The sequence below is a fragment of the Podarcis liolepis genome, assembly GCF_965112155.1.
Source record: "Podarcis liolepis genome assembly, chromosome: 8".
Lineage (NCBI taxonomy): Eukaryota > Metazoa > Chordata > Lepidosauria > Squamata > Lacertidae > Podarcis > Podarcis liolepis.
This window is the reverse complement of record NC_139560.1, coordinates 14,379,110-14,405,233: the sequence shown is the minus strand read 5'-3', so window position 1 is coordinate 14,405,233 and position 26,124 is coordinate 14,379,110. Positions and strand designations below refer to the sequence as shown.

Sequence of the window (26,124 nt, the reverse complement as noted above, 5' to 3'; positions counted from 1 at the left end):
CATGTTTCACTGCTTAAATGCTGGCAGGGGGGATTTTAAAAACTGCTCCAAGAAGGGAATAAGGGGCAGCAATGCGGCTTTGCAAATGTCACAAAGGCCACCAATCAGCACTCTGCACAGCCTTGCTTCAAGGAGGGTGCAACATATGGCTTCTTGAGTGACGTAAGAGTCCGCCAATTACTACACTGCAAACTAGAAACATTTCCTTTTAGGCTCTACCAAAGAGAGGTCACCCAAAATGCAGCATGGTGAGTATGCCATTGCAGCAGGCTCACTGCTAAAATGATTCTAGATCATTTTGGAGAGACCTGGTCTGAATAGAGATATTGGATTCTTCTCTCATTACACATGCTAATGCTATTTTTGGTCACCTGCATACTATTCCTTGCTTTTTCCTGTTGGACTAATTGCAGTTGTTAACAGTCGGCCGCAGGTTTACCATACCCATTGAGCCAATCACCCATCTAGTGTCCATTCAGCCCAGTACTGCTGACACTAACTGACAGTAGCTCCCCAAGGTTTCACACTGGGGATGTTCCCAGTCCTACCTAGAGACAAAGGGCTTTGCACCCGGGACCTTTTGCATGCAAAGCAGGTGCTCTCCCGCTGAGCTATGGCTCCTCTCTCTATATTTCCGTGTGTGGCAACAGGGGTCAAATACTTTCTTCTAGACACATAACACGCAGCCTTACAGATTCCAATTATTTGCAGTTGCCAAGCAAGATTCTTATCCAGAAGAGATGGAAACTTGCTAGGCATAAATCTTTGAAAACAACTCATTATTCTCTTTCTCCCTTTTCCCTCGCCCCCAGTTTGTAAATCAGTTTTTAAAGAATCGTCCTGAGGTGCTATTTGTCACCATTTAAGGGGCAGGGAAGAGAACTTTTCAGGCATTTAGCCAGAACTGTCAAGGGCAAAAAGTGTGGGGGCCTGGGGTATCTACTCCAAGCCCATACCTGCTAGAACTGATTGGATGCAGAAGAATGGTGGGAAGAAGCAACTGGGGAACCTCCAAAGGAAGGAGGCTCAGAGCCCAGCAATTGGTGGTGAGATGACGATGAGTGGTCCGAGGGAGAAGACTAGGAGGAGGAGGAGGTGCAGGAAGCTGAAGAGGTAACCGGGCTTAGTGTGCGGCTCAGGGCGGCTAACAAGCAATAATAAAAACAAGTTGAATGAATACTACTTAAAAACAAGATTAAAATACAACATTAAAATTAAAATGCAGCCTCATCACAGGAGGAGAAAGGAAAAAGGAAAAAGAAAGAGGGGGAGGGAGCCAAACTGGTTCTAAGCCAAAGGCCAGGTGGAACAACTCTGTCTTACAGGCCCCGTGGAAAGAAATCAGATCCCGCAGGGCCCTGGTCTCATGAGGCAGAGCGTTCCACCAGGCCAGAGCCAGTGTTGAAAAGGCCCTGGCTCTAGCTGAAGCTAATCTAACTTCCTTAGGGCCCGGGACCACTAGGGTGTTGCTATTTATGGACCTTGAGGCTCTCCGTGGGGCATACCGGGAGAGGCGGTCCCGTAGGTACGAGGGTCCTAGGCCGTGAAGGGCTTTAAAGGTCAAAACCAGCACCTTAAATCTGACCCTGTACTCCACCGTGAGCCAGTGCAGCTGGAAAAGCACTGGGTGAATATGCTCCCATGGCAGAGACCCCGTGAGGAGCCTTGCTGCAGCATTTTGTACCTGCTGGAGTTTCTGGGACAGCTTCAAGGGCAACCCCGCGTAGAGCGAATGACAGTAGTCAAGCCTGGAGGTGACCATCGCATGGATCACTGTGGCCAGGTTGGGGCGGGAAAGGTAAGGGACCAACTGCTTGATGCGGCGAATCAGGCTGAATCAGACCAGTATAAGGCCAATCACCGTTTTGTGAGCCTCGTCCCTTCTATCCCCACATCTGAAATACAGAGGACGATAACCCGGTCTACCTTGCAGGACTGTTGCAATTGCAAGTACTCAGATAATGTACAGAAATGAATTGCACACACGCTAAGTGTTTTTCTTATCCCCGTTGAAGGTTCTCTTCTGGGGTCTCCGTGAACTGAAGAAGGTGCAGCTCCTTTCTGTGGATCGCCCACAAGTTCTCATTGAATGTGCCAGCAAAGGGGTGAAATCGTGTGTCATCCAGAGCTACAAAAACAATCCAAATTTTAATGTCCAGGCAGACTGGTTTGAAGTGGTAAGTATGTATAACTTGCTGCTGATCAGACTCCCTCTTTCCTCTTCCCCCCCCTGAAAAACAAGCAGCAGAGTAAAGTTTGGGAATAAACAATGGGATAGTTAAGAACCAGCCAGGATGCAGTAAAAGAAGATGCTGATTTTTTTTCTTTTCTTCAGAAGTGGGGCTGGGGAGATGGTGGCTCCAATTTTAGCACAGCTCACAGGGTGGCTTTGGACCAACTATCATCTGTAAACTTAAAACTGCCTCAGAGGGTTCTTATGAGGATAAACTGTGGGGGTCTCATATATTCAACCTAGGTGTTATGTACAGAGTTGAATAGGATCCAAAAGGCAGCAGTCTGATTGGTCCTAGAACAATAGGATTCAGAATGCAGCAGTCTGATTGGTCCTAGAACAATGCAGCAGTATGATTGGTCTGCAGGAGCCACCCAATCCAGCTCCAGGTGGAAGTGAATCCACAACCTGATTGGCCTACAGGAGAATTCCAGAATTAGCCAATCACGTGCAGCCCATTGTGTAAATAATGTATATAAAGCAGATACTTTGGGGGAACATTCATTCCTCCTCACCACTATGAGCTGAATAAAGAGTAGGAAATCCACGCTCGACTCCGAGTATATTTCACTGGTGACGAAGGTGGGATCCTGCTGAGCTGACCGCCACACACAGCACCGCAGCACCGCCGCCTGCCACACCACTAGTCGAGAGTGGATTTCACTAGGGATGGATGAGAAATGTAAGTTTACATTTCAATAAGAAACTGCCTAATTCGCATTTCTTAAACCTATAGAAGAACCAAAACGCAGCTGTCCTTTTAAGTTTGCACATCTCCAAGATTCACAATAGAGTTCTCGAACCAAACAATATGCACAAAAATGTTTGTATTAGGGGAAGTGTGCAGAAAAGCTGTGCGTATATTAGTGAAAGCAACATCCAAAATACGTTATACTAGGGCAGATTGCTTGCAAAAATGTGCATATTTGTCAAAACGGCATCCCAAAATGTGTTTATTATGAGCAACCTGCACTAAAATGCTGGTGATTTTTTTATAAGGGTTTGTTTTTATTGTAAATTGCTTGCAGACATTTGGGAGTTACCAAGAGGTGACAGGCCCTTTGTTCAATGGGGCTTGTGAATTAATAGATCAAATTAGAGTTATCCCGTTAGATTTTGCAAAGAGCAAAATATGGCTGTTTTGGGGTACAACAGGGACAAGAATAGAAACATTTAAGATTACAGCTTTGCTAAAGCTAAACAGGTGAGGATGAGAGATCATTGGGAGCCCTGTGTGAAGAGTATATAAAAAGAAACATGTACAGGTAGGTGAAATTTCTCGAGTCACGGACAAAGTTTCATCAATTTGGAAGATCCTGAAGAGGCCAAATTTCTATGGAAACCAAAACAACAACAGTTAGTGAAGCCAAAGTTGCAGGGGATTATATTGTATTTCTCTACATTAGATAGCTGCTACATCTAGGATTAAAACAAGATTATCAATGGGCCAGTGAGTAAATTCTGGTAACCACCACTCCAGAAGACAAAAATTTGATTATTATTGGATCTTGTCCATTCTCCTCTGCTAGGAACTGCCTGAAAATGAACTGCTGCACCCACCTCTTAGCATCTGTGTAGTTGACTGGAGAGCCTTTGGACGCAGCACTTTGGTTGGAACCCACACCATCAATTGCCTGAAGCAGTTTCTGTATAAGCCTAAAGAACTGCCTGCCTCACCAGCAAAAGAGCCCGACATTGTGGAAATCGACAAAGGTAAGAAGTGCTGAGCGTTTGCATCCAAGAGGCTTATATTCACATGAGTAAATGACCTTATATTTGTATGAGTCTTAAATATGCTATGAGCAAGCTCACATAGAAAATATCTGCATGGTTTTTATAGCTTAGTTTATTGCTGGGGGATGGGGGGAAATCACGTTATAGACCAAAGGCGATCAATATAGCCTGGCAATAATGAGTAATTGGCTGTGGTCCACCATAGGATTTTGATTTTATTTATTCATTTATTTGATTTGTATACTACCCTTCATCTGAAGATCTCAAGGCAGTTCACAGAATAAAAATACAAAAAGGAAACACAAAATACATGGTAAGAACAAGCACAAAACAAAACTCCCACAAACTCCCTCCTCCCACAAACACATTTAAAAGGGCCTTAGAATGTTAATCAGCCAAAGGCCTGGATGAAGAGAAATGTTTTCGCCTGGCGCCTGAAGGTGTATTATTATTATTATTATTATTATTATTCCACAAACAGAATTTTGTGGAGCATTCTACAAACAGAGAGCCACTGCAGAGCCAAGAGATTTATTTCATTGATATCTCCCATAATTCTTCAGCAGCCATTCACACTCATTATCAATGACATTTATGCTGCAATGCTGCAAGCATTTAAACAACCCTTGCTATGCAGGTATAAAGTCCCAGGTTTAATCCTTGCGATGATTATTATTATTATTATTATTATTATTATTATTATTATTATTATTATATTTATATTTATATTTATATTTATATTTATATCCTGCCCATCTGGCTGGGTTTCCCCAGCCACTCTGGGCAGCTTACAGAATATATAAAACATAACAAAACATCAAACAGCCCTGTCAGGCAGGGCTGAAAGATCTTGACAGAAGAGCGTGGCTGGATCAGGCCAAAGACCCATCTCGTCCAGTTTCTCACAGTGGCCAACCAATAGCCTCTGGGAAGACCACGAGCAGGGCCTAGGCATTCAGAGGCATACTGCCTCTGACAAGAGGAGACAGAACACATCCATTATAACTGGTAGCCATTGATAGAGTGATCCTCCATTTTTCTCTAGTAGATGTGGCAGAGTCTAATTCTCAATATAATGCAGCTTTGAGAAGGCCCACAGTTTGCTGAGAGGGCCCACTAGGTGAGCCACCGCAATAACAAGTGTTTCTGGTTTCCAGCTTCACCCGCTCCAGCGCAACTTCAGTCGCCTCAGCCTGAAGAGTCTTCAGGAGATCATGTCTATATTGACGTGGAACATGGTGAGCCTGTGTTGGCCGTGCCAGAGCCATCGGCTCCATCGCCTCTGCTGGCACCTTCCCTGAAACCTGCTTCTCCTCCTACCTCGGCACCTGCAAAAGACGAAAAGCAAAAAGTAGGTACCATTGCAGTAGCTGGCTGGCTTCATCCTGGAGCTCTGGGATAGTACATTTTCTTCTGTATTGATTGAAGTAATATTCTGTTAATATTATGTTGCATATTAATGAATGTGTCATGAGCTCAGCCTACACTCAAGTAGGACCCTGGCAGAGACACATGCCTGACTGGCATGTTCTCTTCCTCCTGCTCGATCGTTTGGGAGCTTCAAAAGCTTTCTTCTGCCCGAACATCACAGCGACCGATGCCAACAGACATCAGCACACTTAGGATCTGCAGAGTTTGCACACCATGCATAACAGACCTCAGTAGCTCAGCATTTTGGCTAATCTACTTTATTTACATATAAACACACACAGAGCACTGCAACATGGCTCCCTCTCTCTCTAGCATCAGACAGCAAAGAGAAAAAGAACAAAGGACAATAGTGGAACACAGTAACACAAACATCATGTCTCTGTCACTTCCCACTTTGTGGAGTCAAAACATATACCGTCATGTGATAGACAACAATCCCATTACTGAAATCATGGAGCAGGAATTCTAACAGAATGATCATGACTAGGACTCAAAGGCAGTACCAACAGCAACTCTCCTTCTCAACATTAAGAAGTGACCAGAGCCTGTAACTAGGGAAAGGCATTGGGACCACAAAAGAGAAAATACGCTATTTCATTTTCATTTGACAAGGCAACATCTCCCACGAGGTCTTAGTATCATAAATCTCCACACAGGGGCCCAGTTACAGCAGGAGATAATTCACAAAACCGTAGAGCTGTTTCTCAGAGGTCTTCTATGACATTACTATGACTTTATTGAATTGTATTAATCATTTTGATGAATTCGTTGTTGTTTGCTTTATTTATATGCAATGCTGTTTAATAGTATAGTTATTGTAATGGGGGGGGAGCATTTAAAAAATGTTTTTGTGAGTCGAGGACCCGCGTAGAGATAAATAAGACACAAGGACACAGTGTTTTAGGTTAATGGGTTAAATAAGGCCACAACTTTATTGGTTACAGCATGTGAGTGGTATTGGCTTAGGCATTGGATCAAGCAATCTATACATGACTCCACCCAGCTCAGCGGGGAGTCATTTGAGGGTTAACAACCAGAGGGAGGAGCTTGTTCATGCAAATACAACTGGGAGCTTCCCCTGACGTCACCGGGGTCTTGCCATGGCCCTAGCCACCAGCAGGGCATCAGACAGGATCCACGACTGCCGGATCCCTTTAACGGAATACCCAAATAAGAGGAGGGGTAGGTGATGGCCACAACCTGCCCTCCAACACACGACACATATTCCAATGCCTAACCGCCAATACCAGAAAGTTGTGACGATTTGCTACGAGGTGGGCGGAAAACCAAGAGGCTGGTGCAAATTTGCCAGTTGGGTAAAAATTCCTACCCTGGCCAACCAAGGCAACCGACCAAAGTCCATAGCAAGGTCAAAAGCAAAGAAATGACCTAGAGGGAGGGAGGGTGGATGATCCATCGAAAAACAGGAAAAGAATGGGGCCCCACCGCTGCCGTGGCCACTTAAATGTGGCTAAACCCTGCCCACATGCTAGCCCTATTAGCTAGCTGAAAGGCTAGCTGAAAGTGGCAGCTGGGGAGAGCTGATGCAGGGGGCCGAATACGCCCCCCCCCCGCCGACGCGGGAACTGACTCCCGCTCACAACTCCTCCCCTCTGGAAAGAGAAGAGGCTTTGTGATTATTGTGAGCCGCTTTGAGATCATCATTTGTTGCTGGAAAAGCAGAATAGAAAGATCAAATCAAATCTAGTCCATCTCTCAGCTCATGCAGAAACTCTAGTATTAGAGCACTCCCTTCATACATGTAACAAGGGAGAATCCGCCACTGTCTAAGCCACCCTGTTCCAGCTCTGAAAAACCTACAGCATTTAACCTAAATACTTTGAACTGAATAACAACAGCTTACTGTCACCTTTGGGACGCGGGTGGCACTGTGGGTTAAACCACAGAGCCTAGGGCTTGCCGATCAGAAGGTCGGTGGTTCGAATCCCCGTGACGGGGAGAGCTCCCATTGCTCGGTCCCTGCTCCTGCCAACCTCACAGTTCGAAAGCACGCCAGTGCAAGTAGATAAATAGATACCATTCTGGCGGGAAGGTAAACAGCGTTTCTGTACGCTGCTCTGGTTCACCAGAAGCGGCTTAGTCATTGCTGGCCACATGACCCGGAAGCTGTACGCCGGCTCCATCGGCCAATAAAGCGAGATGAGTGCTGCAACCCCAGAGTCATCCGCAACTGGACCTAATGGTCAGGGGACCCTTTACCTTTACTGTCGCCTTTGGGCCCCCTTTGTAAACCAGAGATGGCCGGTCTCTGATCTTCAGGTGGCAGTAGGACCTAATCCTTCCCCCCACCCCAGTTGTCCCAGAACAACATTGTGAAGTGATCACCTCCTCAACGAGCTTTTCATTACCGAAGTGTTCAATCCATGTGGACCCAAAGCATTGTGCGTGGAAACATCTGTGCTTGATCTTTTGATGCAGATATGTCTCTCCAACGCCACCATTTATCCTCAGGCTGAAATCGATCTGCAGGTCCATTCTCTCCTCCTGCCATCTTTGTAACTCCAACTTTTTCTTCCCTTCCAGGGCTCAAGAAAATCAACTCGGCGCTCCACCAAGAGGAAAAAGAGGACAATAGCTGACGAATCGGCTGAAAATGTTATTGATTGGTGGTCAAAGTATTATGCCTCTGTACAAAAAGGACAAAAGGTAGGGACTCTGGGACCCCTGTGCATGCAAGGAGTACAGTTTGTGACTCGTCTGTGTTGAAGTATGGTGTTGAATGCATTCCCCCCCCCCCTGAAATGTCACAGAATGTTTGACTTGCAACTCATGATGCTTTGGCCTGTGTATGTACATGTGTGCGTACAGGCACACATAAATGTATCTAACCACTGTGGACGGCACTTTATGGGCTGGATGAAACTGTCTGTGGCCAACAAAATGGGCCACACTAAACCTGTTAATACCATTGACGTGCCATGGGATTCTTTTACTTTTTGCATTGAGAGTATTTCAGTATCACTAACTATGAGTCTTCAGGGGAAAATTTAAAAAAACAAAAATCTGGAACATGGAAATGAGGGGTGCAGTCTTTCTCTTCTACAAAGGAGGGAAGCAAATTGATTTCTACTTTAACAAGAGTTGAGATATTAAAACAGAGCTGTAACTAAAGTGGCTTGCTCCTTATTGTTCCAGTTATGCAAGTTTCTGTCTACCTGTGTTTTTTTTTTTAAACCCTCTTATTTTATTTTGAAAGGCAAAAGTGCTCGATTTCAGTGATGGAAAGCCAGGAAACGGTGAGTATCTCCATTTGCATTTTTCTTTCTCTTTCTTGGTTCATGATGAAAGCTGCACAGTTTGATTTCATCTTACTGTTTGCGAATGGCCCAGATACTCAGCATCCCTTGTGGGAACAAAATGGCTCTTTCTGTATGCAGAAAAGCTTTCGGTCCAGTAGAGGCTCCAGCTAGGAAGGGGGAAAGGTAATTTTGCTGATATCCTCCTAACTCCTGCAGTTTTCTGTACCACCTCCCCACTGTGCCAGAGGATCCGGCAACTGCTCAGAGCACATTTTCATCCAGCACTGGCAGCTGATGGGTGAGGGAAAAATAATGAAAAATCGCCTCCTTTCCTTCACTTAGTGGCAGCGGAGTTCAGATTTCTGCTTGTGGCAACAGCTGATCTGAGCCATAGATAGATAGAGATCTATCTATCTATCTATCTATCTATCTATCTATCTATCTATCTATCATCTTTGAGCCATTATGTGTACAGATCAGTCTGGTGTTTTGTGCAATGCATCCCAGACAAACACCTGAAGTCTTGCACACATTTTTACCTTGTGTGTAAGGTAAAAGGTAAAGGACCCTGGACAGTTAAGTCCAGTCAAAGGTGACTATGGGGTTGCGGCGCTCATCTCACATTCAGGCTGAGGGAGCCGGTGTCTGTCCACAGACCAGGGACGGAGGAAGGAGGTGCGGTGGGGGTGGGTTGCCCCAGGTGTCACCACTGAGGTGGGTGACAAGATGCCGGGCGGCACTCACTGTGGGGCCTGCAGTGCACCCGAGCCACCTGTCTCTCTCGTGCCCAAGTGGTCCACGCACTGCCTCCCCCCCAGCTGTAGAGTGGTTGAGTGGGAGGAGGCAGGCAGACTCCAGAGGCCCTGTGGTGTGCCCAGCCCCTATGAGCGCCTCGCGCCACCCCTGGGCGCACCGCCCCAGGCACCCGAGTGGCTTTCTCCACCGCTGCCACAGACAGCTTTTCAGGTCATGTGGCCAGCATGACTAAACAGCTTTTGGTGCAACGGAACACCGTGACAGAAACCAGAGTGCACGGAAATGCCATTTACCTTCCCGTCACAGTGGTACCTATTTATCTGCTTGTACTGGTGTGCTTTCAAACTGCTAGGTTTGCAGGAGCTGGGACAGAGCAACAGGATCACACCCCATCACAGGGATTCGAACCGCCAACCTTCTGACTGGCAAGCCCAAGAGGCTCAGTGGTTTAGGCCACCTGCGTCCTTTTACCTTTTACCGTGTGTATACCATACCGCCCACTGTGGGTCTCCTTCCTTGGAGGTTTTTAAGCAAAAGTTGGATGGACATCTGTCATGGATGCTTTTGCTGACATTCCTGAATTGTAGGGGGTTGGACTAGATGACCCTTGGATCCCTTTCTGCTCTATGATTCTAGCTTGTTCACCTCCCGTGGTTCCAGTTCTGCTGAGGCCCCCATTGGTTGCTGTTTATATAACAATTCATGCTGTTGCTAAGACATCTAGCTTGGCCCTAAGCACAGATACCCCAAGAGTCAAATAAAGCCAAAATATTTCAGGGGAGGCTTTGCTGGAGATCTGGGAGCTAATATCTTGGCTCTTGGCATACCCTGTCTTTTATAAATGTGTCTGACCCTTAATTATTTGTTTGCCTGTTTGCCTGTTTTTAAACTTAACTCCACGAGTGCGGCGTAGATTTGACCTAATTTATTGCTGGCCCGAGAACTGGAGGTGCATGGAATTTCAATCATTAACTCACTGGTGTAGCAGAGCTTGCCAGAAATCTAATTATGCAGGCAATTTGTGTCTCCGCATGATTGAAACATCTTGATAGGCCGGCAAGGAGTCCTTTTTTTTATGATTGCTGTATCCATGTCCAAAATAACTTTGCCCGTCACCTTAAAGAGAATTCTTCAATTCAGCTGCTAGTGGGCTGCAGTTCCCCCCCTTCCTTTCTGATGAACCTGGTGGGTGGGAATTAGGATAAAGGATCCCACCTGCATTTTCTTTAAAAAAATAAATAAATAAGAAAGTACATTTGAGGCACATAGGCATCTTACACTGGTGTGGACCCTAGACCTCTGAAATGCTACTTTAGTCTTATGCAGGGCCATTGCCAACTAATTTGATGTTGCATCATAAAAATCTTGATGCTGATGCCAAGGGATGGGAAACAATTTGCTAAGCCTGAAGTTAGGCACAGTGGATAAAAAAAACATATTGATATAATTAATAGTGACACCACCAACGATATGGAACTCCCTGTTCTTTGATAACTGGCAGACCCCATTGGTATACTGTTTTTGGTTCTCGCTAAAAACCTTTTCATTTTTAAGCAAGTCTGCAAATTTGACATGTATTTTAATATGCAATTTTATTTTAGAATTTCTATTTTCAAACTGCTGGGCTTTATTTTGAAAAGTTTTAAGCTTTCTTCTTTTTTTACACCTGATTCTGTCTGTGATTTTAATGTATATCTTGTGTAAGCAACTTATTCAATCTAGTTAAATAAAAATAGCTTTTTAAATAAATAAATAAAAAGTAGGGAAACAAATAGGGAGAATATAAAGGATGTGATCATCATTGCTCCAGTGAGAACCTGGTCTGCTGAAGCTAAAGAAATGGGGGGACCTGACTAGTAGCTTGAATGGGAGTTAACTGGGAAACCTGTGTAAGAGATGGGATAGAATACATGCCATTGATTTAAATCACATCCACCATCATCCCCAAAGAATCCTGGGAGCTGTACTGTCGGGGACCGTGCTGAGGTGGGCTGCGCTGGGGAGGAATGGTGGGAGCCTCTCCTGATTCAGACCCTGAATCTTTCCAGGAGCAGGAGTATAGATTTGGAACAGTGGTTTGCAGAGGGACATAGTTCAGAAGGCAGAAGCTGGGAAGTACTGGATGGGGAACAGCTAGGAGAAGAAACACTGAAAGAGAGAGGGTTAACAGATTCACAATCTCTGGACAGAATTCATCCCCCTTCTCCAAAATCACGGAGAACTCAGAAAGTGGCAGAACAGAAAGCACGGAGGGTACAAGCTCAGGTGACAAGACATAGGAATGACGTAGATTAATAGGGATGGGAGGGGGTGTGACCCTTAATTGGGAGCGCCGCCATTTCTTTGTTCTCTCACTGTAATTATTAAAGATTCTAACTGGTAAGACGTTCCTTTCGTTTGATCTTTTGTTTACTGCCACGGAGGAGGAAGCCGATTTCCTGAAGCCTGACATGTACTTAGTTAAGGACGCTGGGAACTGTAGCTCTGTGAGGGGCAAATTATGGTTCCCAGGCTTCTTTGGGGTGGGGAAAATGTGATTTTTAAATGTAAGGCATGCATGCAGCCGACAATAATGTTCTTTTTTAAAAAGGGGGGGGGGGGAATTCAGTTGTTACAGTTCCCAGGAGAGACATCCTCTTCCAACCTTAGTTCTATCATCATAGCATTGCAGCTACTATTTATTTATTTGCTACAATAAACAGAGGGACGCAGGTTAAACCACAGAGCCTAGGGCTTGCCGATCAGAAGGTTGGTGGTTCGAATCCCCGCAATGGGGTGAACTCCCGTTGCTCGGTCCCAGCTCCTGCCAACCTAGCAGTTCGAAAGCACGTCAAACTGCAAGTAGATAAATAGGTACCGCTCTGGCGGGGAAGGTAAACGGTGTTTCCATGCACTGCTGTGGTTTCGCCAGAAGTGGCTTAGTCATGCTTGCCACATGACCCAGAAGCTGTACGCCGGCTCCCTCGGCCAGTAAAGCGAGATGAGCGCCGCAACCCCAGAGTCGGCCACAACTGGACCTAATGGTCAGGGGTCCCTTTACCTTTACCTTACAATAAACAGAGAATAGGCTTGGGGTTCATCTTTCGATGCAGTCATTTGTAATGGTAAACAAAACCTGTTCGATTTAATCTCTGTAGCGAAACAGACCTCTGGGCACGTAGCACTGAGCATTGAAGACGAGCCAGACAGAAAGAAGAAAGACAAGTTGCTCAAGAAGAAAGTGAAGGAGGCCCCTCCAAATCTAGCAACCCTGGAGGTAAAGTTCATTCATTTTTGGAAATCCGGGTTATTCTGCTAATTTGGGAGAATCAGCACAAATCCTAGGTGCTCAGCTCGCATATTTCCCCAGTTTCCTGCTTCCACTCATTTTGCTTAAATTTTTGTTCTGAAACTGCTCCCACTGCTTTCTCAATTGTGAAATGTTGGTCAATCTCTTCTAAAGATCTACGATGGAGATTTGGAGAGTGAATTTAACAACTTTGAAGACTGGGTGAAAACGTTTGAACTCTTCCGAGGCAAGTCCACTGATGAAGATCACAGCGACTATGAGGACAGGATCGTAGGGAAGTTTAAGGTATTGTGAAAAGTACCGCGTGGAAATAAAGAAATCCATGTTGCACAGAAATTCATTTTTACTTGGTAATATTTAAGTTTGCTAGCATTTGTGGGGCAGTGCACAGAATATGCCATACATAGTAGATTAACCAAACTAAACACACTTTTTTTTTTTTGGCAGAACCTGTGATTCTTCATTGATTGAAAAACCACAGGGATCCTAAATGTAAAAAGAGGACAAGCTTTCAGTACCTCTATCATAAATTCAATTAACTCATGAAAATAGAGTTATTCCCAATTTCAGAACAACCCTCAGGCTGTTGTCTTCAGATCACTTAATTGAAATGTTAAAAATTAAGATTCTTATTACACCTTAATCTGTCAACGCCAAAAGAACCAAGCTGTGGCAATGTATTCAGGCCACATTCACACAATACATTTAAAACACCATTATGCCACTTTAAATAGTCATAGCTTACTACACAAAGAATCCTGGGAGCTTTAGTTTGTAAGGGTGCTCAGAGATGTTAAACAAACCCTGTTTCCCTCACAGAGCCACAACTACCACAGGTGTTTAACCACCCATCCCTCCTCTCAGGGAAGTCTGGAAATGGTAGTTCTGAGAGAGGAATAGGGGTCTCCCAAAAACTCTTGGGAGTACAGTGCTACCTTGGTTCTCAAACTTAATCCATTCTGGAAGTCTGTTCCAAAACCAAGGTGCGCTTTCCCATAGAAAGTAATGCAAAACGGATTAATCCATTCCAGACTTCTAAAAACAGCCCCTAAAACAGCAATTGAACATGAATTTTACTATCTAACGAGACCATTGATCCATAAAACGAAAGCAATAAACAATGTACTGCAGTCACACAATCAATCAGGAGCTGAGCTGGGTTCCACACAGTCACAAAAACAAACAAACAAAGAGCCGCAAAAACCAAAACACAAAATAAATAGCAAAAACTAACACTCAAAACAGAACTGTGGCACTCAAAACGGAAGCGTAATGCTCAAAACGGAGCATGTTCGGCTTCTGAAAAAGGTTTGCAAACAGGAACACTTAGTTCCAGGTTTGTAGTGTTTGGGTTCCAAGTTGTTTGAGTACCAAGGCATTTGAGAACCAAGGTATTGCTGTAATAGCATGTAATCTTGTGGTTTTTTTTAGATAAGTGTTGAATGCATTTGTAAACAAAAAACCACTGCAAGCATGACATTATGTCTGCATCTGCTGATTTCGGTTTGGCACTAGGAATGATCTATATCCATGCTGTGTATTAACAGGGCTGTTTCTGCATCTACAAAAGTCCAGAAGATGGCTGCTCAGGAGACGGAGGCCAGCCGAGAATCTTGCAGGGCATCCCTCCCAACCACTCGGTGAAAGTTCTCATCAGAGTATACGTTGTCGCAGTAAGTATAACTGATGGTTCTGTTAGGTGCGGAGTCTGGGGCCAAAGCCTTGGACCCTGAAGCCCAGCAGGGGGTGAACAACAGGCAGCACCTGACAGGGGCGGGGTCAAGCCATGACACGCTCAATGAAGCCAAGCGCTGCATTGGCCAGACTCTAGCTACCTGCCAGAATGGCAAGTAGGCTGGAGCCTTGGTCAGTGCAGTGCATCGTCTGGGATTATTTGTTGATTTTACTTCCCTATAAAACTACAATGGACGCTCGGGTTGCGAACGTGATCTGGGCGGGAGGCACATTCGCAACCCGCAGCATTCGCAACCCATGTATGTGCACACGCGGGTTGCGATTTGGTCTTCTGCGCATGCGCAAAGCGCAACTTATCATTTCTGTGCATGCGTGACCGCCAAAACCCGGAAGGAACCCGTTTCGGTACTTCCGGGTTTCAGCGGTCCGTAACCCGAAAAAACACAACCTGAAGCGTCTGTAACCCGAGGTATGACTGTATTACAAAAAAATTAGTATGAATTAAGCACAGCTCAGTCTGTAGAGCATGAGACTCTTAGTCTCAGGGTTGGGAGATTCCCACATTGCAAGGGGTTGGGTTCATGGCCGGATTGAGGTTTGATGAGGCCCTAAGCTACTGAAGGTAATGGGGCCCTTTATATGTCCAGCTGTCCTTTGTCAACAACAAATTGTCACTTTTTTGTGTTTAATATATGCTTTATGGACCTAATAGGTATCTAAATCCATTTGCCACTGTTGCTGTATGTAGGTTTTATTTTATTTGTTTTTTATCTTATATTTTGGAAATGTACATCCAGGCTTTTTTTCCTTTAATTTTTTGGGGAGCCCCCAAGAGAGTGGGGCCCTAAGCTATAGCTTGTTTAGTTTATATGTAAATCCAGCACTGCTTGGGCTAGAAAACGACCCTCGTTGGTCCCTTCCAATTCTACAAGTCTATTATTCTAAGTATAAACACAAATTGGCACCACTACCCCTGCCCTGGAACAGTATTTCAGGATTCACATAACAATTCTTCAAAACACAGTATAGTCTACAAACAGTATTAAGAATCTTCAGCGTAATATTCTATCTACCAGACATTGTTTTTTTTAATAATCTATAATCAACATAGAATGGTTTGAATAAAAAAATTCCTTCCAGTAGCACCTTAAAGACCAACTAAGTTAGTTCTTGGTATGAGCTTTCATGTGCATGCACACAAAAGAAGTGTATCTGAAGAAGTGTGCATGCACACGAAAGCTCATACCAAGTGCATGAAGAAGTGTGCATGCACACGAAAAGCTCATACCAAGAACTAACTTAGTTGGTCTTTAAGGTGCTACTGGAAGGAATTTTTTTATTTTGACTATGGCAGACCAACACGGCTACCTATCTGCAAATAGAATGGTTTGGTCTTCTTAGGGGGAAATAGGATCAATGGAGAAAGATTTAACTAAATTAATTCAGAAAACTGAAATAATTAATTGAGTCACTTGGTTTTGTTTTGTTTTTACTCTAAATTGGTTATATAGTTTGGGATGTATTAATAATTTTTTCTCTTATTGTAGGCATTTAATCTTAGTCCAGCTGACCCAGATGGCAAATCAGATCCTTATATTGTGCTTAGGTTGGGAAAAACAGAAATTAAAGACAGAGACAATTATATTCCGAAGCAGCTGAACCCAATTTTTGGAAGGTGAGTTTATTTTGAATTGCGTGATGTTCCGGATGTCATGAATTAGCTGCAGACAATTTCTCCCCCCGTTATTTAGCACAAAGTGCATTTGTGAAAAATTGATACATGTCTCTTTAGATGCTTTGTAAATTACTGATTAAATTCTTGACAATGTGTCACATTGTCTAATTGCAAATTATTCGGCTTTCGAGTTCATCCGGCGTTTCCCCAAATTAGTTTTTTGTTGCTTCAGCTCTTCTCATGCAATAGCACTGATGACCTTGACCACCATCTTCACCAAGGATGTAAGCCAGGTCTGCTGCGACTATCGTATAACTAAAATGTTTAGGCCAGGTTTGCATTAGAATTGCCTCGCATTTCAATCAGGATACAATTTTTAATCCAATCTAGGAGTTGCTTTGGCCATGGTATAGGAAATAGGAAACCAAGGATATTTGTACACTGGAGAAAGGTTGGTTATTTCAGCATATCCATGTATTCAGTCCGCATGCTCATGGCTAATGCAGGAAACTGTCAGTCTGTTAGCTGATATTAATAAGTTGCGGTATTATTCCTTGCATTACTCAGGGGGTCAGCAACACGGTGTCAGAGATCCTTCCTTTTTTCTATATAATTTTTTATTAGTTTTCCATTTAATAATATACAATCGTATCATTGTTATCCACTTTACCTCCCTGGCTCTTTAGAGCCCATCAATTTCCTTCCCTCCCACCTCATGGCTTTCAAAATCAATCTTTATATCATTGCATTTCAAACGTTTTCCAATTCTAGTTTCACTCATTACAAAAAGACATTAAAATTTAGGTTAAAATAAAAAGGGAGGAAGTTTCTCATTACGAGTCTTCAGACAACCCTGCTTCTTGTTGTTGTTGTTGTTGTTGTTGTTGTTTAGTTATTTAGTCGTGTCCGACTCTTCGTGACCCCATGGACCAGAGCACGCCAGGCACTCCTGTCTTACACTGCCTCCCGCAGCTTGGTCAAACTCATGCTGGTAGCGTCGATAACACTGTCCAACCATCTCGTCCTCTGCCGTCCCCTTCTCCTTGTGCCCTCCATCTTTCCCAACATCAGTGTCTTTTCCAGGGAGTCTTCTCTTCTCATGAGGTGGCCAAAGTATTGGAGCCTCAGCTTCAGGATCTCTCCTTCCAGTGAGCACTCAGGGCTGATTTCCTTAAGAATGGAGAGGTTTGATATTCTTGCAGTCCATGGGACTCTCAAGAGTCTCCTCCAGCACCATAATTCAAAAGCATCAATTCTTCGGCGATCAGCCTTCTTTATGGTCCAGCTCTCACTTCCATACTACTGGGAAAACCATAGCTTTAACTATACAGACCTTTGTCGGCAAGGTGATGTTTCTGCTTTTTAAGATGCTTTTTAAGACAACCCTGCTAGTGATGTTAATTGCTTACAGTAATCTTTCAAATATCGTATAAATTTACTCCAGTCCTTTGGGAATACCTGATCATTCTGGTTTTGGATTTTTCCTGTCAGCTTCGCCAGTTCTGCAAAGTCCATCATTTTAATCTGCCACTTTTCTTTTGTTGGTACTTCTTGCTGTTTCCATTTTGGGGCTAAAAGAATTCTTGTCGCTGTTGTTGCATACATGAACAGTCTTTTATCTTCCCTTGATATCTCTTCACCCACTATACACAATAAAAAGACTTCTGGTTTCTTAACAAAAGTATTTTAAAACATTTTCTTTAACTCAGGTGTCAGAGAACCTTCCAGTATCTCCTATGGGACCCATGAAAGTTCTTGTAAATATCTGCTCAAAAATCCACAATCTACGAGAGACTGTTTGATCATCCTGCTCTAAGTTCCTGCTTGCCTTGGCTTAGTGTCTCTTACATTGGCCATGCCCAATTATTTCAGTGGATATTAGGCCTGGGCCACCCACCCTTCCCTCTTCTTTCTTTTCAGAACACAGGAGAGGTGCAAATAATTTCTGTCCAGTGCCAGATTACCACATAGGTACTGGCCTATAGGCACCACAACTTTTAGGGGCCCTGCGACAACAGATCACAATAATACTGATTAGATCTTGAAAGAAAATCACCATCTCAAGCTTCCGTAGCTTTTTGCTTAATAATATGATATGTTACTTTGTTTAATAATTGTTAATGTTTGTTTCATGTAATAAAATTGGTTTATTAAAATTGTCGGCTGGTATAATAAAAAATAGGTGGGACGCAGGTGGCGCTGTAGTCTAAACCACTGAGCCTCTTGGGCTTGCCGATCAGAAGGTCGGTGGTTCGAATCCCCATGACGGGATGAGCTCCTGTTGCTCGGTCCCTGCTCCTGCCAACCTAGCAGTTCGAAAGCACGCCAAAAAGTGCAAGTAGATAAATAGGTACCGCTCCGGCGGGAAAGTAAAAGGCGTTTCCGTGCGCTGCTCTTGTTTCGGTGTTCCGTTGTGCCAGAAGTGGCTTAGTCATGCTGACCACATGACCCGGAAAGCTGTCTGTGGAGAAATGCCGGCTCCCTTGGCTTGTAAAACAAGATGAGCGCCGCAACCCCATAGGTGCCTTTGGCTGGACTTAACCATCCAGGGGTCCTTTACCTTTACCTTTAAAATAAAAAATGCATATAGGAGATAATTTGTGATGGGGCCCCCAAGATTTCAATTGCCATGGGGCCTCCAGAGGGTTTAATTCAACACTTTTTCTGTTGGCAACCTAGGGGAAGCTTTTAATGTTTAATAGACAATTGTATTTTAATATTCTGTTGGAAGCCACCCAGAGTGGAAACCCAGCCAGATGGGCTGGGTATTATTATTATTATTATTATTATTATTATTTTATATAAGTTTCTTTTTTCCACTGATGGGGGGGTCGGAGACGCCTCTACCATTTTGTGATCCCATTCCATTTCCTTCTCTATTTGATGTGTCAGCCATGTTGCATCATTCCATACACACACCACCAAAACAGCCGTTTGGGATTTGTTTGATTATTATTTTTTAGCTGTGCTTCGACCCAAGATGATCATTATAAGAACTTGATAACATCTGGAAATTGGTCCCTGTTTGCTTGCTTTTCTCTTTCTTCCCTGTCTCGTTCTACATGTGTATTTTAAGATTGTAAGATTGAGGGAAAGAACTTTTGCAGGTGGGTGGAGAGGATATTGATTTGTAAGCTGGTCTGGCACCATTTCCAGTTTTTGAGAGGGACGTAAATGCTTTGAATTAAAAACAAAATCCATATAACATAGAACTTGCTGGAGTAGATAGAGATGCCTCGATGTATGAAGAGCAAGAAAATTCAAGAAGGTGAATTTTGTAACTGATGTCCAGATTAAACCAAACAGATGGAGAAGCCTAGTTTAGTCACATTTTCAGCTATAACAGAAAACAAGTGTTGGTCTCACATTTCAATACTGGGAAAAGTTAACTAATAACTGGCTGTAACACAGACGTACATTCTGTAGAAGAAGACTACTGGTTTAGGGGTTGTTGTTTTTCTGGGGTGGCCAGAAAAAAAATCATTCCAAGGATATTTTTCAAAAGCTTTCCACCAGTGTGGTGTAGTGGTTAAGAGTGGTAGTCTCGTAATCTGGGGAACCGGGTTCGCGTCTCCGCTCCTCCACATGCAGCTGCTGGGTGACCTTGGGCTAGTCACACTTCTCTAAAGTCTCTCAGCCCCACTCACCTCACAGAGTGTTTGTTGTGGGGGAGGAAGGGAAAGGAGAATGTTAGCCGCTTTGAGACTCCTTAAAGGGAGTGAAAGGCGGGGTATCAAATCCAAACTCTTCTTCTTCTTCTAATTTTTGTGATGGCCTTTTTGGGTTAAACTCTCAAACCTGTGCTATGTTCCTATAACTTTAACACCCCACTCCTAAGCCACTTTCCCCCCAATTAAGTCCCATTGATTTCAGCGAGACTTCCCTGAAAGCAAACATAACATAATCTTACCAATATTTCTGCCATAGGTCGTTTGAAATCCAGGCAACTTTCCCTAAGGAATCTCTGCTTTCAGTCCTGATCTACGACCATGACATGATTGGTTCTGATGACCTCATTGGAGAAACAAAAATCGATTTGGAAAACCGTTTTTACAGCAGACATCGAGCTACCTGTGGGTTGCAGAGCCAATATGAAATGTAAGCTTCTTTCCAGACACAAGGTCTCTGAAATTGATCAACAGCCTAAGAAGTTTCAGAAAACTCCTAACGTAGGGATGGTGAACTTCCAGGCCCTGGGCTGCATTTGACTTGCAGTTGAATTTCGTTCAGCAGTCTGCATCCCTTCCTGCCCATCAGCTGTTCAAAAGGGAGCAGCTGAGAAGGAAAAGAGCTTTGGTGTTGTACAAAGTGTGCACAAAGATAAGCTGCAGAAGATTGAGGTGGGTGGGGGATGTCTTAGCAGAAAGACAAATCTGTGTTCCTTGCAAACATGCAAAAACTTGCCCATGCAAATTGCATACAACATTTCATATGCAATTGCATTTTTGCAGTTTAGATGCGCATTTGCATTATTTGCAGTTACAGAGCTGACCCACTGAAACCAATGGACGTAAGTTAATCGTGTCCATTATTTTTAATGGCTGCAAGGTTTTTAGCTGGGGCAATCAGAATAAGGTCCACTATTTGACTGCTGATTCAGGACTCTAAACTGTGTTTTAAAGTATCTACTTTTTATTTTGTTCTGTGTATATCACAATGTTGGTTTGTTGCTGTGGCCGATGGCTGACGCAAAGAAAGTTCCATTCATTCATTCAATGGATCTGCTTTGAGTAGAACTTAGCTGGGTGCAGCCTTAAAGTTCTTTTTGCCATTCACACAGTCAAACCAGATAAAGGACATTGCACAGCTTTTATTACAAATGTTGTGTTAAAAAGAAAAGTCAATTGAGAAAACGAAAGGTGGAACTTGAGTGGCGTGTCTAAGAATTGAATATATGCACTGCTTTCTATGCTTTGTGTGTGAGTCTGGGTATATGTTAACCGTGTGTTATACAGTGGTGCCCTGCAAGACGAATGCCTCGCAAGACGAAAAACCTGCTAGACGAAAGGGTTTTCCGTTTTCCGATGTGCTTCGCAAGACGAATTTCCCTATGGGCTTGCTTCACAAGATGAAAACGTCTTGCGATTTTTTTCGCTTCCCCTCCTTTTTCTAAGCTGCTAATAGCCTTTTAGCCGCTAAGCTGCTAAGCCTTTAATAGCCGCTAAACCGCTAATAGCACTAATCCGCTAAGCCGCTAATAGGGTTGCTTCGCAAGACGAAAGAAACGCTAGACGAAGAGACTCGCGGAATGGATTATTTTCGTCTTGCGAGGCACCACTGTAGTCTGCTGTCACAATGGGAAGACATCCCTCCCCCCAAACAGCTGACCACCAGACTAATGTAGTCCACAGCCTGGAAAAAGGTTCTCTGTCTCTGTTCTAATGGGAACTAGACGTTCTTATGGCCAGGTAGTATTCTAGAGCTCATCAAAATTGAATAGTGCCTTGGCAGGAAATGTTCTCATGAGCTCTGTTCTGAAAAGTGTGGGCTTTTAGAAACTGCTCCATCCGTCCAAAACCCTCTACTTTCATTTGCAGTGAAGGGTATAATGCCTGGCGAGATGCCACCAAGCCAACCGAGATCCTGACCAAGCTCTGCAAAGATAACAAGCTGAGCGGGCCCTACATGCAACCTGGGAAGATACAAGTAGGCGACAAGGTCTTTACAGGGCAGACAGTCTTCCAGGCAGACGAGAATGGTAATAATGGTATTTACAGTCTGATCTGCTGAACCACAAATGTTTTTTCGTAAAGCACTAACAAAGCTGGCTCTGCATTAAACATACCCTCCAAGTGTCCCCATTTTCCAGGGATGCTCCTGGAATTACAAAAGCTACAGTGGCGTCATAAGGGGGGGGCATGGAGACAGTGCGCCCTGGGTTCCACATCTGGGAGGGTGACAAGGAAGCAGCCTGCAGGGTGCTTGCCCGGACGCAGTGGCGCAAGCAGCCATTGCGCCGCTGCAGCCGCATATGGAGGATCCTCCATTCGCGGCTGCAAACTGCTATGTACAGCGCATGTGTGGCATCACATGCATGTGCTGTATGTAACGACGCAGCACGTGCACTGTACACAAAGGATCCTGGTACCGTCCATATGGCGCTGGAGCAGCGGTGCCGGCAAACCACTATGTACAATGCATGCGCGGCTTGCTACATACAGCGCATGCGTCATACGTAGCGACGCTGTACATGCGCCCTACATAGCGATGCCCCGCCCCGGGTGTCACAACACCTTCATTCGCCCCTGAAAAGCTATCCCAGCTTCTGATTTGATCCTGGAATATCCCTGTTTCTCCTGTCAGTGCTGCCGCTGCCGAGCTCAGTGAAGAGGTTGAGCCAGCGCATATCCCAAGCAGTGGCGGCTGCAAGGGAGCATTGCCTCTCCATGGCTGATGCTCCTGGGCAGCTCTTAGTGGTTGCTGGAGGGAGGAGGAGGAGGAGGAGAAGATGCTGTCGCCGCTGCCGCCAAGGCCCAGCCTTGTGTGACGTAACAGCTCGTTCTGTGCTTTCCTTCCTTTTGCAGAGGAGCCAGTGGAATCCTATGAGCACCTTGCTCTGAAGGTTTTGCGTTCCTGGAACGACATCCCTGGGGTTGGATGCAAGCTGGTGCCCGAACACATTGAGACGCGGCCCATATACCACAAAGATAAGCCCGGCATGGAGCAGGTAAATGCTATAGCCTAGATAAATGGCAAAAAAGGAAATCATGGAAAGCTGGGTGGTTCCAGGCTGTTGCTATCTTCAGCTGGGATTCAGTCACATACAGGCCCATTCAGGTTGGGCAATTATACTTAATTTGGAGTTATCGGTATGTGTCTGAATACCAGGTGCTGAGAGTCACAAGTGTCCCCACTTGTTGTGCTCAAGTCCTGCTTATGGGCTTCCCATATAGGTATCAAGTTGCCCTAGGGGACGTGGGTGGCGCTGTGGTCTAAACCACTGAGCCTCTTGGGCTTGCCAATCAGAAGGTTGGCAGTTCGAATCCCCGCATCAGGGTGAGCTCCCATTACTCTGTCCCAGCTCCTACCAACCTAGCAGTTCGAAAGCACACCAGTGCAAGCAGATAAATAGGTACCACTGCGGCGGGAAGGTAAATGGCGTTTCCGTGCGCTCTGGTTTCCGTCACAGTGTCACATTGCACCAGAAGCAGTTTAGCCATGCTGGCCACATGACCTGGAAAGTTGTCTGTGGACAAATGCCGGCTCCCTCTGCCTGAAAAGTGAGATGAGTGCCACAACCCAATAGTCACCTTTGACTGGACTTATCTGTCCAGGGGTCCTTTACCTTTACCTTTTTTTAATCAAGTTGCCCATTGTGAGAAAAGGATGCTAGAAGGAACTAGAAGGGTTCGATCCAGCACAGTTCTTCTTGTGTTCTTATGCAGCAGTAGCTCAAGCATTAGTACAGGCATAGGCAAACTCGGCCCTCCAGATGTTTTTGAGACTACAATTCCCATCATATCTGACCACTGGTCCTGTTAGCTAGGGATGATGGGAGTTGTAGTCCCAAAACATCTGGAGGGTCGAGTTTCCCTATGCCTGCATTAGTAGATGCAGGGTTGTCTGGAATCAGCTATGCAGATGAAGGTCGGTATACACATTTTAATTTTAATAATAAGTCTTGCTATTCCATAACTGAATTTGCACCTCCTTCGCATGTGTTCTTTTGTTTTCCTTCCTGAAGGGCCGTGTGCAGATGTGGGTAGACATGTTTCCAAAGGATATGCCTCTCCCAGGGCCGCCGGTTGACATTTCACCAAGAAAACCCAAAGGGTAATTCATTACACTCTCCCCTCTGCCTGCAAATATACATTCTTTAGCTTCTTGTTAATAGTATTGCATCTTCCTAGGGATGTGTAAACTAGTTGTCATGCAGCTTAAAACCTCGAGGAACTGGAACATCCTTTTCGTTTGCAATAATCTCCCTTCCGCTTTCTATCCATTACCAGCAATCTTTAAAAACCTTTTTTTATATATAGCAAGCCTTGTAGAAAAAAATGAAATTTGCAAAACACTTATTTATTAACAAAGGCAACTGCACAAGAAGTAGCTGTGGGGGCTTATAAAAGCTGGTCTGGAGGCAAGACAGTCAGAATGGTTTGAGAATGGTTTCACTTCCCATGGAGAGCCCAAACTTTTTTTGGGGGGGGGGGTCCAATGGCAGGGAGTTTGGCAGTTCTCCCCAGCTCAGACCATTAAGGCGGGAGTGGGGAAGTGGGTCCAGCTGGTGGGTCAAATCCTTCTCTCCCCTGTGAGCCAACTTTTGCAGGTGGAAGTGGAGCAATCTATTAATCCCCTGATGCCTCAATGATATGAGGTCACTCCTTTTTGCCTGCACATGTGGTCAGCTGATTGTTGGGGCTTGCAAAGCACCATGCATGGAGCTTTCAGTGCCTGCATAGCACTGTTCGTGGAACTATGCAACTCTGATAATTAGATGATCATCTGCATGGGAAAAGAAGGATCGCCTGATATAGTTTTGACTTCAGGTGATTGAGAGGTAGGCGGGCTGTTAGTTAAAGGTGTGACAATTCCAGACTCTGCATCAACAGAGAACGTGCATCAACAGTAACAGCGTCTCAGTGTTCTCTACGGTGGTACAAAGGGATCTAGGACGGTTCCTCAATTAACAGGTGTGGAGGACTCCCTGGTCCTGAATGGGGTAGCTGTGCCCCTGAAGGACCAGGTGTGCAGCCTGGGAGTCATTCTGGACTCACAGCTGTCCATGAAGGCGCAGGTCAATTCTGTGTCCAGGGCAGCTGTTTATCAGCTCCATCTGGTACACAGGCTGAGACCCTCCCTGCCCGCAGACTGTCTGGCCAGAGTGGTGCATGCTCTGGTTATCTCTCACTTGGACTACTGCAATGCGCTCTATGTGGGGCTACCTTTGAAGGTGACCCAGAAACTACAACTAATCCAGAATGCGGCAGGTAGACTGGTGACTGGGAGCGGCCGCCGAGACCATAGAACACTGGTCTTGAAAGACCTACACTGGCTCCCAGTACGTTTCCGAGCACAATTCAAAGTGTTGGTGCTGACCTTTAAAGCCCTAAACGGCCTTGGTCCAGTATACCTGAAAGAGCATCTCCACCTCCATCGTTCTGCCCGGACACTGAGGTCCAGCGCAAAGGGCCTTCTGGCGGTTCCCTCGCTGCGAGAAGCCAAGTTACAGGGAACCAGGCAGAGGGCCTTCTCGGTAGTGACGCCCGCCCTGTGGAACACCCTCTCACCAGATGTCAAAGAGAAAAAATACTACCAAACTTTTCATAGAATCATAGAGTTGGAAGAGACCACAAGGGCCATCGAGTCCAACCCCTGCCAAGCAGGAAACACCACCAGAGCACTCCTGACATATGGTTGCCAATCTAAAGGCAGCCCTGTTTAGGGAAGTTTTTAATGTTTAATAGGTTATTGTATTTTAGTGTTTTATTGGAAGCCGCCCAGAGTGGCTGGGGAAACCCAGCCAGATGGGGGGGGGGTATAAATAATAAATTATTATTATTATTCCTCACTTATTTCCACTCTTCAGCAGCTGTGCTTCAGCTGCCTCTAGATACTTAAGGGACCATGTTGCTTGGGCTCCCTGAAAAACTGGAGATGCTCATGTTTGTCCCATTGTTCTCACTGGTCAAAGAGGTTCTGCAGGTTTTCAAAATTGTATAAAAACCTGCAAGATCCGTTTACCAAAGGCAAAAGTGGGATGTGATAGTGGCAGCAATCTCTATTTCAAATTACATTTCACTCTGAAAATGTGTATAGTTATTCTCCAGCCTTATTCTTTTCCACTGCTCTGTCTCCATAATAATTTTATTTTAATATTTGTTGCTCATTAACTGCACTATTACCCAAATGGTAAAGCTGGAGTCTATTCCAACAAATTTGCATATTTCCCAATTGTTCCTTATTTGTCATAAGTCATGTGAAGATTTCTGTTTGGGCCCTATAGTTTGAGGTTACCTGATTTACATAATTTGAGGTAACAAAACATATAACTTCATTGAATACGCTGCTCAGCTAGAAAGGGTGTGTTGAACACAAAACAGATAGAAAA

The 26,124-nt window shown here is 44.7% G+C and overlaps 1 protein-coding gene across 2 annotated transcripts in view; it reads left to right on the top strand.

Moving 5' to 3' along the window:
- FER1L6 (fer-1 like family member 6) overlaps window positions 1-26,124 on the top strand; it is a 120,438-nt gene that overhangs the window by 80,419 nt on the left and 13,895 nt on the right. For both annotated transcript variants that reach the window (XM_083516484.1, XM_083516483.1), the window contains exons 24-36: window positions 2,016-2,177; window positions 3,763-3,946; window positions 5,125-5,318; window positions 7,943-8,065; window positions 8,616-8,655; window positions 12,552-12,670; window positions 12,857-12,988; window positions 14,251-14,376; window positions 15,946-16,073; window positions 20,001-20,171; window positions 21,611-21,771; window positions 22,598-22,740; window positions 23,758-23,846. In XM_083516484.1, coding sequence (XP_083372610.1) covers window positions 2,016-2,177; window positions 3,763-3,946; window positions 5,125-5,318; window positions 7,943-8,065; window positions 8,616-8,655; window positions 12,552-12,670; window positions 12,857-12,988; window positions 14,251-14,376; window positions 15,946-16,073; window positions 20,001-20,171; window positions 21,611-21,771; window positions 22,598-22,740; window positions 23,758-23,846 — 1,772 coding nt within the window. The remainder of the gene's footprint in view (window positions 1-2,015; window positions 2,178-3,762; window positions 3,947-5,124; window positions 5,319-7,942; window positions 8,066-8,615; window positions 8,656-12,551; window positions 12,671-12,856; window positions 12,989-14,250; window positions 14,377-15,945; window positions 16,074-20,000; window positions 20,172-21,610; window positions 21,772-22,597; window positions 22,741-23,757; window positions 23,847-26,124) is intronic.